The sequence below is a fragment of the Colletotrichum destructivum genome, chromosome 5 (genome assembly GCF_034447905.1).
Source record: "Colletotrichum destructivum chromosome 5, complete sequence".
In the NCBI taxonomy this organism is placed as follows: domain Eukaryota; kingdom Fungi; phylum Ascomycota; class Sordariomycetes; order Glomerellales; family Glomerellaceae; genus Colletotrichum; species Colletotrichum destructivum.
In genome coordinates this window covers 5,191,744-5,204,721 of record NC_085900.1, presented here as the reverse complement: position 1 = coordinate 5,204,721, position 12,978 = coordinate 5,191,744, and the positions used below count along the sequence as shown (strand labels likewise).

Sequence of the window (12,978 nt, the reverse complement as noted above, 5' to 3'; positions counted from 1 at the left end):
ATTGTGATATTTCATGGTCTGTTCAAACGGCCCAAGGCTTAATGTCAGATGACGAGGGCCGCCTCTGCATCTCAAAGCGGACCGGAACGGCAGCTGTTAGACGGCTGGAGCTTTGCGACTCCTAGTTGGGTTTCTCGACCGAGCCAGTGAACTGTTGGGCCAACTGATTGTTGCACGCCATGTTGGGGTGTTTGTCATGATGATACAGCACAATATGTGATGAGGTCGATAGGACGTTTCTAAGCGCGGGCCTTAGCAGGAGATCCAGACTCCGAGGCCATCATTCGATAGACGAGCCGTCAAACAGAGCCATCCGTTGTTACATTTTCAATTTGATTAACGTCATTTTCGAATCAAAGACTCAGTATGCTTATCGCGTATTATTAACTTCTTCCATGGCACCCGCACAACGTGACTTCCTTCGACTGTGTCAAGATCTGGCTAATACGGCCATGTTTTGCTTAGGGAAAGCACCGTCAAAGTGATTCGTGGGTAGAGTGGGCGAATACCGATGTCGTCGAGAGCCTGAGGCTGTAGGTTCGGTTTGCTTCGTTCCACCGTATGTATGAACGGGTCGTCCCCATACCCGGAGCTATTTCCACAACTCCGTTTCCATAACCGGAGCCTAATGTCAACTGCGCAACCGGCCTCTTCATTCGTTGTGGCGGCGGTGGAACGGACCTGAAGAGTAACAGGTAGTAACGATACTTGTCTGAGGTGAAAGCAGAGGTGACATGCGGTCGAAGGGTATCAATTGCCCGCAATCCCCAGCGGAAGGCGTTGTTAAGTTCCAGACTTGCAAGCTGACTTGCAGTGCGTGTGTTTCTTGCTCAGGTAGAGAACGCTCCTACTGAGTATCGTTCTCATAGTTTCAGCCAGGTTTCTGTCGTCTAAGGCAACGATGAATGAGACTGGGAGCATGCGGTCATTCTCGTCGGCGAGTGTGTCCAGCCTGAGGACATATGAGCAGTCGAGGGGCTGGTCGCGGCGCTCAAGGTCAAAGACACTGAACCACTTGAGAAGAAAGCAACTACCCTTAACGTTGAAGGACCGGATCGTGATTTCCTTGAGAGGAACGTGGGTGATAATTAACTAGACGGTAATGGTGTGCTCCTGGCGTCTTGGTCAGGAGCTTTCAAGACGACATTCATCAGATCGCATGGACAGCTGAACTGGTTCACTCTGGTGTAGTCGATGATACGTATATTATGGCCCTCACTTATTGGCCTTTGGGTTTCCAACTCCATCTGGACATGATAAGCCTCTCCAACGCCGAGGTTAGAATCGGGGATGTTGTGCTGTCCCTCGGTCAGGTTGTTGCCAGGTCGAGGTAGTGTCCGACACTCACGAGAGCCTAGCAACCGGACCATAGGTGCCGTTCCAGAGCGAACAAGTGGTCCTCAAGCCATTTGATTTCGGCCACTTCGCAGCCATCCACAAGTCAGCCAATGTCCATAGTATCGACAACCCATTCCTGGTCATTGATATCTGAGGCCTATGGCTTCGACAAGGGCCAGTGTGACAACAAAGATCTGCTATGCGTGATGTTTTGACCCAGATGAGGTGTAAAAACATCGATACTTCTCGAGAAGGGAGACCCTGTTTGGCGCAAAGTGAATGAGATTGACTCGGGGTTCGCAAACGGACAAGCTGGTGGCGATCCAAACGCTATCGAAATACTGATTTAAAATGGTGTCTCATGAAGCCCAAGTTTTAGCAAAGAACACTCACGAGTTCCTTCTACAACTCCTTTCTACACATGAATAAAGCCTAAGAACAGGCTGGGGTATTGAGTCTATGTCTAAGATAATTACAAATACACCAGATGTACATGCTTCTCGGGCGTCTTAATTAGTGGTATCAAACTGTCAGGCTAATGATGTGAAATGTCTGGTTGAAAAAAACGAATATTGAAAAAAGGACCCTAATCGCTGTCCTCGTCCCGGCCCGGCCAGACAAGCTTCCTCCTGATGACAGCCCGCGCGCAGCAGAAGCCGACAAATAGCCAGACAGCGACCAAGACAATCGTCAACACGGTCGCGAACCACAGTAGCCCCTCGCTCCCAAAAGCCTCGCCGATCCGGATCGTGGCGATGGTAAAGCCGACGTTGGGGAAGACGAAACTCCACCAGCTGAGATGAAACGAGTGGTCGGGCATGCCGAACAGCGTGGATAGGCAGGCCGAGGAGAAGAACCAGAACGACAAGCCCCAGAGAAAGACGGCGCTGAAGAGGGCCATGGCGCGGACGGCAAAGGCTACCGTGCCCGGGTTCTCCAAGTCGATGAGGTAGGCGGTCGAGCGGAGGGAGTCGGAGATGAAGGAATCGGCCGAGGTGATGAGGCGGGGCACTTGAGCTCCCATCGACACCAAGGCCGCGGCGGTGAAGCTTGGCGGGCCGACGGCGATGAACATGCCGGGTCGTTGGACCGGCAGACCGATGGTCATGAGGCGGGAGAGGTAGGTGGCGTACATGAAGGCCGAGATGAGGAAGCCCAGACCCTGCGCAGCGAGACCGCCGCCCAACATGGCTGCGGCTTGGTCTGGCGGCTGGGTGGCGGCCATGAAGGCGGCGAGAGTGCCGGATAGCATGACGGGGAAAATGGGCAGAATCCACGCCGGGGTCATGCTATCGAGCGACAGGCGCCTGCGGCCAGTGAAGAGGAGATGGTACATGCCGACGGAGAGGAAGAAGGTGACGACAAGGTAGACCCAGAAACACACCCTCATGGTGACGACGAGCCAGGGCCCGCATTTTGGGACGGCATAGTGCTGGATGTTGGAAAGGGCGGCGGCGATGGAGAGAAAAAAGGTCGGGATGAAGAGGGCCTCGGAGGGGTGGGTAATGGCTTTGGCCGGGGTCTTGCGGAAGAAGGAGAAACGCAGGCAGAGGGCAGCGGTGATGAGAAAGATGAGGACGACGTCGAGGAGGAAGACGACGAGGCCGATGGTGTCGAGACCACGGAAGCGATGAGGGGTTTGGCCGAGGAGGAGGGCGATACCGCCTGTTGACATGCTGGTGCGGGAGGCTTTGTTAGTCGGGAAGTGGCGAGCCGAAGCGGGGACCCAACGGCCCGGCACGGGACGGGGCGGGGCCGGGGGGAGGCAATACTCACGTGAGGGTGTACCATGCAAAGGTGAAGTGGTGAATGCGTTCGCGAAAAGAGACCTTTTCGAGGATGGTATTGGTACGGCTCTTTGTGCGGGAGAGGGTGGCCATGAGGCCGGCTGGAGGTGGTTCATCTGACGTTTGGCCTTCATCTATTGTGCGAGTGGAGGAGGCCTTTGCCATGTCTGGTGGGTGGTGATGTGTGAGTGAGTGGGCACACGTGATTGGGGGGCATCCGGCGTTGCTTACTTGCTTCCTCGTCTATGGGAGGCATAGTTGTATATGCGGCATAGGAATATGTGGTGAATTTGGGTTACCCTATTCTGGGAGGAAGAAGAGTACGAGTTCGATGGCAAATTTCTCATAAATCTGCTTCCTTGGTATTCCGCAGCTCAGTCGGTCAACGTCACCGCAGCTGTGCAGGATTCGGGATGACCCTGGAATAAATGGGCAGCTTCAGGGGATGAGTCAGCAAGGCTTGTGGTGGCGTCAAGGGGAGCGGGTCACGCCAGTAGGGCCGGCATTCGCAAAGGGGTCGTATGATTTTGGGGTTATTTTGGGCGTTCTTTTCTTGGCCAAAATTTCACGTCGGTACTCTGGGTAGGTATGCATATTGGCAGAGTTGAACTGAGACCGGACCACGGGGTCGGTATATGATACGGAGGCAACGAGCCACAACCGGCGGGGCGCCGTTGCATCGGGCCAGACCGGAGTGGCTGGATTGCCACTCTACTGGGTAGACGGTGATACTGCACCGTCTGGACACTCGAGCCAAGTGCGTTTTCGACCTTGAATGTCGTCCTTAACTGCAGTAGAGTGCTTACGATCTAGAGAGCAATTGCGGCACTTGCCACTGCGAAGCGGGACCCGGAAGCGGGACGCGGCACGATAATGTACCGGGCATACGGGACGTTCTAGACGGCCTAGGCCCCCCCTGAGATGACATAGAGACAACAGGACGGGTGCGCATGAATCCTTCCCGTGAGTGTGTGCTATGTCTAGGATCTGTGACGGAACCCTTTTGGTGATGGGCGACGCGGAGTATGCAGGCAGACGAGGTGCAGACGTGTACGAACGTGTACGAAGCTCGTCAGACAAAAACAACGGCCGAAAATTATACGGCACCGATCGGTTGTGGTGAAACATACGGCTGCTTGAGGTTAAGGATGATTGCGTTTTCCGGTTGCAGCCTTCGGCGAGCCGTTGGGGAAATAGAGGACGAGAGCATTCCATTCACGCGACACGCACTTGGCCAATGCCTGCATTCGTCCGTGTCTCCATTCCCATGACCATGTCCATGACCGCGTCCATGTGTGTCTATGATGGCTATGCCCACTTGCAAGCCAGCTGCAGACGGACCACCTAGTCGAGGTCGCCAGGAATGGTCGGCCGTTTCCCCCCCCCCCCTAGCCTGGGGAGCAAATCAAATGTCGCCCGGCTCGAGCATGACTAATGAGCTTACAGGCAGGCGTGAGGAAGACGAGGGTCATTTGGACGAGTCTGAAGCTGTTGGGAGTATCGTGGAGGTTGAGATTTCTCGCTGGGAAGCGGCGAAGCAATGAGGCAACGAAGCAATATGGATCGGTCACCAAGACTGAATACGAATGGTTAGTGATGCAGGCAGCCGGCGGCATGTTAGAACATGTGGTTTGTGCTTGCTGCGGGGCAGGGTGGCGCCGACTGTTGGTTGGTCCCGGGGCAGGGAACACGGCACTGAGATGGGGTTGATGTCGCTGGGGTTGTCGTGTCGATATGTCGTCGAGCTGCAGGTTGTCGTGAGAGGCGACCGGTTGTTTTCTCATATTCACCTTGAGGGGATTGAGTTATCGTTGGTGGACACAAGATATGTTTCGGCGGAACTGGCCAGGCCGCGGTACATCTGGAAGCACAGGGCCGAGTGTCGAGGTCAGATTGTCAGGGTTAAAAAAGGCAGGTTAGTTGGTTGTGTCATACATGATGCTTGTCCCTCAAGAAAAGTGAGGCTCAATTACAGTCAAGGATGCATGTTCGTGAGCATTGTTGCTGCGATTGTTCCGGCGATGAGTAACGAATGTTCTGGGACGTACTCCGCTACGCAAGAATAGGTGGAGGAGTACATGAGAATACAGACTCAGTCACACGGACACTGATGGGAATAAGCGTGACGGGGTCTTTGGAGTCACTCAGGGACCTCCTTCCACCCGCTCAGGCGGCGGCGGCGGCGGAAGGAACAAGCGGCGCAGGAATGAGCGCTGGGATGCAGCTGTCACTGCATGACGGCCACTGAAATACGCAGCCGACCTCAGGAGGGGCCAAAAGTGGGGACCTAAGCAAGGCTGCCAAGGCGTGCGTGTGCAGCTCTCAATTGCCATGCTATGGATGTACCTCGACACAGCATTTATGCTGCTGGGTACATGACCAGAGTTAGAGAGTGGAGGACCACTGGTCAGCCCTTCCCAGCAGAGAGCGCCAGGCGAGGCCCCAGGCTGCTGCTCGGCTGCATCATCACTCCAACACGTCCACCACCACCACCACCACCACCTCCTCCTTCCAACATACTGTCCTCGTAATTGAGCATTGCGTGCGTCTGGTTCATCATCCAGTCTGCCTGTTCTGTCGATTGGCCTCGTTCTCTCTCGGTGAGTACCCAAGTGGCCTACGTGCTCTGTTCTGCTGCCTCTCCCGCTCCATCCAATCTCTCTCTCTCTCTCCGTGCGTGTGCATTATTGTCAGCATCCATCCCATCCCTCCCCGCCCGTTGCCGCTGTGCATCACTTTCGCTCTTCTTGCTGCCACTGCTCCCGGGGGGGAGACAAAAATTACATACATCTTCCTTCTAACGCCGTCGGTTTTTTTTTCTTTCTTTTCTTTTTTCTTTTTCTCGTTCATCTCTTTCCCTCCTCCCCATTCCCTTTCTTAACCCGCGCCCATTTACCTGTCTCCCCACACTCCGTTCAGGAAAGACGGCATGCGAGAAACAGCGGCAGCATCATCATCGAACAAATCGCCCAGCTCGAGAACCCCTCGAATACGCACTCTCCGCCGAGACCACACAATTAACCACCATTGATAGACAGTTTTTCAGACCCCAGCGACTCAAACCAAAGAACGACCGACACATCATCCTCGATCGATCCCACGAGACACCTCTACTCCCTCCTTGTCGCCTCTGCCCATCGATTCTCTCTCTCACGCGCACCCTCTTCCCCCGGATCAACGCCAGCCCCGTGACCAACGACGAAGAAGAAACATATACTGCCATCGCCCGCACCCGACACCCCCAGCTGCTGCATTGCATCTTAGCTGTGGTGTGGGAGCGGGAGCTTTTGATTCCTGCGGCACCCTGTGCGATAATTACGACCACTGTTGCAACCGCTGCAACCGCTGCTACCCTACCCCTCCGCTCCGTTGCCGAATCCAACGAGTCGCAAACTTGCACGCATCCTTCAAACCCCCAGGTTGTTGCTCCGTCTCGACCAGTGCCGTCTTCTCTTGTCGTGACGCCGTCGCCGTCGCCGTCGCCGCCGCCGCCGCCGCCGCGGGACGCCATCACAGCCAGATCACAGCCATATCACAGCCATGGACGAGACACCGGGGCCTCAGCCCTCCAACCACGCTGCCGCCCTTGCCGCCGCCTCGACCGCCCATTTCCTCTCGAGCCATTTCGCCTCCGTAGACACAATCTCGAGATCAAACTCCCCCGGACCCCCCTACACAAAGGGTGACGAGGACGACAAGAAGCGCTACCGGCCGCGTACCTTTAGCTACTTCAACCACCTGCCCTTCCCCGTCGAGGAAGAATCCAACCGCGATGCTGCCCTGGCTGGTATCCTAAAGCAACTCTACATCGCCATCAAGGCCGAAGATTTCAGCCCCGGTGCCCTGCATTGGACCAGAGAGCTGACGGGATGGCTGAATCTCAAGTTTGAGATGACGCGCGAGCTTCGCGCAACCCTGGCCAAGCTCTACTACCACCTCTGCCTGGCTCCTGGCCTCGAGCCGAGCACTGCCGACCGCTTTCTGCGTATGGTGGTCATCTTGACAAGGTGCGCTCCCTCCTTCGCCGTTTATTCTCCGTTCTCTTATTCTCCGTTCTCTTATCCGTCATCATCGTCAACATCATCATCAATAGTAGCAAATGTTAGCTGACCTTGTTTACCTTGTAGGAAGTACCACTATCTGAAACCCGTCGACGACCTGTTGCTCGATTGGCGCCCGTTATGGAGGGAGATCAAGGCCTTGGTCTTGCCCTCAGAGGTCGCCTCGCACCAGACAAACCGTCGCCGCTCCCAGAAGCAGCTGTGGAAGCTGTGTCTCCACGCCCAGACCTATTTCGACCCCAAAGATCGTAAGGAGATGCTCGACGAGTTCCTTCCCTACTTCAGCACATCAGACGTCTCCAATGCCTATATCGTCGTCGGCACCATCAATGCCCTGCTCCCGACCGATGCCGCCCCCGCCGACGTGCCGTGCTCCCAGCCCCAGGAGTTCATGCCGACCTTGTTCCACCTCTGGTCCCTCATTGCGAGATCCAAGAGCTTCGACGTCTTCTTCATTGACCTCTACTCACGCATGGCCCGCGACTTCTTGCAGGCTTCCGACACACCCTTCGATGCCCACGGAATCTTCACGCGGGAACAGTCTGACTGGATCTTCACCGCTATCCTCCGCCTCACTGAGATCCCCGTTGGCCAGTCCAATTCTCCCTACTCGACTCTGGACTACTCGTCAGGCCTGGGTCTATATCTTGAAAAGGACAAGAAAAAGTACCCCACGGCGTACATGATCGCCCGGTGGATTGTCTACTCTCTGTCGCCCAAGTGTTTGGAGGAAGAGAGCTCAATCCTCGCCAGCCTCGAAGGCCTGCTCGAGGCCATCGACACCTTCTACCACCCCTCCAATGTCGGATCCTGGACGACATTCCTGGGCCAGTTCACTGTCTATCTTACAGATATCTTTGTCTCTCGTTGGAACCGGGAAAAGAGCGGTGAGCTCGACACCCCGGAGGACCGCAAAATCACCCCGGCCCTGAAGCGCCGCTTCGTGTCCGCCCTCAAGGAGGTCACCTACATGGGTTTGTTCTCCAAGAGCAACCGGGTGGCTCACTACTACTACGCTTCGCTCCAGGGCCTGGCCTACCTCGAGCCCAACCTGATCCTGCCCGGAGCCCTGCAGCGCTTCTATCCCAGCTTGCAGGGTCTCGTCGAGGTCCACCGCACGACGTCGAGCTTGAACGGCCTGCAGATGATTGCCAATGTCATGTCCAAGACCAAAGGGTTCCGTTGTCACATCACCGCTCTGCTCGCCCTGGCTCTTCCCGGCATCGACGCCAACGACCTGGGAAAGACGCAGTACACCCTCAACTTTATCCAGAGCGTGGCCTACAGCATCCCGATGGTGCCTCTCACCAAGGACGGCGACGCTGTTCACGGCACCGCCTTGGCCATGGAGTGGGTGCAGGGCGAGATGGAGCGCATGGAGCGCGAGGGCCAAGACATCAAGCTCGACTACGAAACCGAGCTCTCGGACGAGGACGAGGCCAACATTCTCCGGTCGTCGACGGCGGGACTTGGCGAGTTTGTCATCGCCCTCCTCGGCAAGGTCTTTACCCTCTTGGAGAACCTGCCGGACGCATCCCATATCAGAGGAGGTACACCGGAAGACAACGTCATCAATGCGCTGCCGGCGGCCCTCTCCCCGTTGTTCGCATCGCTCTCGCCGGAGCTCTTCGACACGGCCCTCGAGAAGCTCTCCTCCTTCGTCTCGACTCACGTTGTGCACCAGGCGAGAGACGCGATGGCGTGGATCCTTAACGCCCTCTGCAAGGTCAACCCCGAAAAGACGCTCAAGGTCTTCATCCCCATGCTCATTGTCAACATCCGAAACGAGATCGACTTCAACCATGCTGCGTCAGACCGGAGTAGCGGCACGGACTACCTGCCCAGGGACCGCGCTCTTGTGTGGCATGTGAGCATGCTGGGCATGGCCGTCGTGCATGTCGGCAACGAGGTCTTGAAATACCAGACCGAGCTTCATGATATTGCGAAGTACATGCAGGAGAAGTGCCGTGGTCTGCCCACCATCCACATCTCCAACTTCATTCACCATCTGCTGCTGAACCTGACGCATACATACCCCATCGACACCGCCTTGTACGAACCCGACATCATCAAGCGGGGCCTCGATGTGGGCGACTGGGGAAAGACGACGTCGCCTGCTGATTTAACAATCAAGTGGCACCGGCCGTCCGCCGGCGAGGTGCAATTCGCCGTGGAGCTGTTTGACTCACAAACCAAGGCGGCGGCGCGCAAACTAGACCTACTCATGAGCGAGAACCCTCCTGTAAGTCGCAAAGGAAAGAACAAGGAGTGGTCCGATGAGGTCTCGAGACTGTTCCAGCAAATCAGGCTGGTCATCTCAGGAATGGCAACGTTGTTCGATCCGCACCGCGCCTCCGGGGAGAAGACGAACGGCAACCCTGGCGCCGATGACAATGGCGACACGGCAATGGAAGACGACGATGATCCTCTTGCGGAGGCGGCCGAGGACGACGAGACTCGACCGCAATACCGCTACGACGCTGGCTATCTCCTGACAGACGAAGATCCCGCGTACCACAAGCTCCATGAGCTGAGGGAAGATGTTGGGCAATTGCTGTGCAGAAGCCACGAGTTCCTCAACCAGAACCAGGAGGATGACGTGTCTTGCTTCACGGCGCTCTATGCAGCCTACAGAACATGGATTACCGACGTCGGTATCGAGCGGTCCGCGCATCCGCTGGAGAGACACCTCCGTCTTTACAAGTCGGACATTTCCGCCTTCAAGATTAGCGGTCTACGAAAGGTCTACCCGCGGCCACTGCTGATCAAGCGCGCGGACGCGTACCAGCTCCTCCGCGTCAAACACAACGCATCGGCACGGCAGAAGAGCGAGCTGGACAAGCAGCTCCTGTTGAACCTTGCCCAGTCGTCCGTGTCCCCGTACGCCGACGTCCGGCGGGTTGCCCAGAATGCCTTGGACTCGTCGCTCAAGGCTCTCATCGGTGGCCGGCCTCTGGTCATCCCCATTCTTCTCGAAAGGCTCAGGGCCGCGCTGGACGCGGTGGACCATGATCGTATCAAGGGCGCAATGTACACTCTGTTCTTCACGAGCCTGCTGAAGACCATGGTCAGGGACTGGAGATTCGCCCCGGATGCCCTTCGGCTCTATCTCCGAGCAGGCACCATTGACAAGCCCAGCATCCAGCAGCTTGGTGCCACGGCGCTCTTCCCTCTGCTGGACTTCGGAAAGCCCTTTGAGCGGATGATCATCGTCAACCAAGACTTTGTGGAGCCGATCCGTCCAACCGACGACTGCTCTCAAGCCATCAGCAACCGCCACAACTTTATCGTCCAGAGGCGGGAGCGCGTCGAGCAGAAGAAGGCTGCTCTAGGGCTGGAGCTGACGGAGATGGCGAAGGCGGCCCACTGGAAGATAGCTTCTCGATGCGCCATCTTTGCCAGCAACATGTGTTTGCGGTTTGACACCCTTGCACCCCCCGAGTTCATCGCTCTTGTGACGCAGGGCACAAACGATACTCATCCGGGTCTACGTGCAAGCTACATGTCGGCCTTCACATCCGTCTTCGAGGCCGTCGAGATGCGCGCTGCCTACGACCACGACTACCGCAACTACCTACTGGAGAAGGAGAAGGACCGCAACAAGATCACAGTCGAGGTCCCCAAGGGAGACGCGGCCTTCACGCAGAAGTACCTAGACTCCTTCGCCAGCCCCGAAAATGCCGAGTACATGGTCGACTCGGACCACCCTGGTTGGTTGGTCTGGGGCAAAAAATTCCTTGCCTCACGCGCGAAACCCATCCCCTTCACCGACTACGACGAGACGGAGACGGCCGTCAGAAAGCAGATTGGTGACCAGATCACCAGGGATTGGCTCAAGACGTGTTTCGACTACCTCAAGCAGGAGCCCCGCGATGCGAACGCCGACAGGTTCCGCATGGGCAACGTGTACATGCTCATGCACGTGTTCGACCTGATGCATTACGGAGGGACTACCATCAAGCTCGACGACGTCAAGGAGCTTACTATGCAGGTCTACGGTGACGGCAGCGACAAGCATCAGCATCGTGCCACGGCGGAGATCGTTGCCGCGCTCTTGTGCGGATCCAGCGACGACCCCCCCGACTTCCGCAACCAGGTCTGGGGCTTCGCTGCGCCTCTGATGCTGAAGGTTCTCAACGAGGACCTGACGCCCGAGAACCTGCAGTATTGGGTCTCTTGTCTGCACCTGACGGTCGATCCCAAGGACCCTCGCCGATCACACGAGCTTGTCGACGCCCTCAGTTCCTTCAGACTCGACATGTCGTCCAACGCCGCGTTCAAGGAGTCAAGCAAGGTGCAGGTCTTGGAGTTCATCATCACGGACTCGGGCTGGCACTTCCGCCACGAGAAGCCTGTACTCGCCGATTTCCTTTCCCACATTGACCACCCGTACAAGACAGTCAGAGAGGCAATGGGCCGCGTCATTGCCACCATCTATCGCACCCGCTATCACGAGTCGTTCGAGAGCGTGGAAAAGCTCCTGGAGGCTAACAAGTCTGCCTCGTCTCTCGGCCTCCGGCCCTACGAACCGACCAAGGAGTTTTCGGACACGGTGCTCGAAATCTTTGACCGTCTCGAGAAGTGGCGTCACGAGCGCATCCCGGGCCAGCAGACGCCCTCGTCTTATACCAGCGGCTCCAAGACCGTCTTGACCTGGCTGGACAGCACCTTGTCGTCGCAGGAGTGCACGCAACTGATGCCCTTCTTCCCGGATCCGTTCATGGAGCAGCTGCTCCACATGATGGATGTCAAGGAAGACCCCGAGCTGATGCGTCTGGCGTACCACGTATACCGCCATCTGCCCAATATCCCATTCCGTACTGGCGAGGACGGTCCCTTTATTGATGCCCTCGTCCGCATTGGCAAGTCCGCCACGAGCTGGCACCAGCGCCTGCGGTCCATGGTCAACATGCAGGTCATCTACTTCCGCCGCCTCTTCCTGATCGAGAAGAAGCAGCGGGAGATCTTGTTCAACGCCGTTAGCGACATGTTGGCGGATCCTCAGCTCGAAGTCCGGTCGTGTGCGTCGGCCACCTTGGCCGGCATGATCCGATGCTCGCCGAAGCGGATCCGCGACCCGACGATCCAGCTCCTTAAGAAACGCTTCGAAGACGGTCTTCGCCTCAACCCGATGCCTAAACGGAAGCTGCCTGGCACCGAGACGCCCGTGGACACGAACAAACAGATCGTGCGCCGCCATGCCGCCGTCCTGGGCCTGGGCGCCCTCATTGAGGCCTTCCCGTACGCCACGCCGCCACCGTCTTGGATGCCGGAGGTCCTCCAAATCCTGGCCACACGCGCCGCCAGCGATCCTGGCGTGGTCGGCAAGGCGACCAAGGCCATTCTCTCCGACTTCAAGAAGACAAGACAAGATAGCTGGAGCGTCGATCAAAAGGTACGTTATTCCACAGCCTTGGGTTACTCTCCCAATATGCAGTGGTCCCTTTCAACTCCCCCAACCCCTCTCCAAACCTCATTTGCTAATATTCTCTGCAGTACTTCACACCGGACCAGCTCGAGGACTTGGAGGGGGTTTTGTGGAAGAGTTACTTTGCGTAATTGGCGCAACGGACTGTTCGCGTGGGGCTTTACGCATGTTATACAAGTTCTGGAAAGTTATAAAAGGCATGGGAATGGAATGATATCCAACATGGGACACAGGATTGCATGGTCCTAAATAGACGGGAAGGGACTCTGGGATACACAGTCACGTCTTGGGCCAGTTATTTTAGAGCTCATCATTGCCTTTGAATCGCACATGTCTGCTGCTTCGTTGATGTGTGTCCGTCTGC

The 12,978-nt window shown here is 56.7% G+C and overlaps 3 protein-coding genes across 3 annotated transcripts; 2 read left to right on the top strand and 1 right to left on the bottom strand.

Annotated features, from left to right (window-relative positions):
- Positions 1 to 1,924: 1,924 nt before the first annotated feature.
- Positions 1,925 to 3,290, bottom strand: CDEST_09141 (Putative transporter protein SLAC1/Mae1/ Ssu1/TehA; the record flags this gene model as incomplete). Its single annotated transcript, XM_062925300.1, has 2 exons — positions 1,925 to 3,014; positions 3,115 to 3,290. The coding sequence occupies 2 exons, from the start codon at positions 3,288 to 3,290 to the stop codon at positions 1,925 to 1,927; spliced, it is 1,266 nt and encodes a 421-aa protein (XP_062781351.1).
- A 2,171-nt stretch (positions 3,291 to 5,461) lies between these two features.
- Positions 5,462 to 6,567, top strand: CDEST_09140 (uncharacterized protein; the record flags this gene model as incomplete). Its single annotated transcript, XM_062925299.1, has 2 exons — positions 5,462 to 5,725; positions 6,160 to 6,567. The coding sequence occupies one exon, from the start codon at positions 5,462 to 5,464 to the stop codon at positions 5,654 to 5,656; it is 195 nt and encodes a 64-aa protein (XP_062781350.1). The 3' UTR covers positions 5,657 to 5,725; positions 6,160 to 6,567.
- On the top strand, positions 5,604 to 12,969 carry CDEST_09139 (Putative proteasome activator complex subunit 4 domain, proteasome activator Blm10). The gene is made up of 4 exons (XM_062925298.1): positions 5,604 to 5,725; positions 6,160 to 7,132; positions 7,253 to 12,581; positions 12,683 to 12,969. The coding sequence occupies exons 2-4, from the start codon at positions 6,666 to 6,668 to the stop codon at positions 12,743 to 12,745; spliced, it is 5,859 nt and encodes a 1,952-aa protein (XP_062781349.1). The 5' UTR covers positions 5,604 to 5,725; positions 6,160 to 6,665; the 3' UTR covers positions 12,746 to 12,969.
- Positions 12,970 to 12,978: the final 9 nt, after the last annotated feature.

Coding starts and splice junctions, on each gene's coding strand:
- CDEST_09139 (XM_062925298.1), top strand. CDS start 6,666: ATGGACGAGACACCGGGGCCTCAGCCCTCCAACCACGCTGCCGCCCTT. Junction 7,133..7,252: donor ATGGTGGTCATCTTGACAAG/GTGCGCTCCCTC, acceptor TTTACCTTGTAG/GAAGTACCACTATCTGAAAC. Junction 12,582..12,682: donor GCTGGAGCGTCGATCAAAAG/GTACGTTATTCC, acceptor TATTCTCTGCAG/TACTTCACACCGGACCAGCT.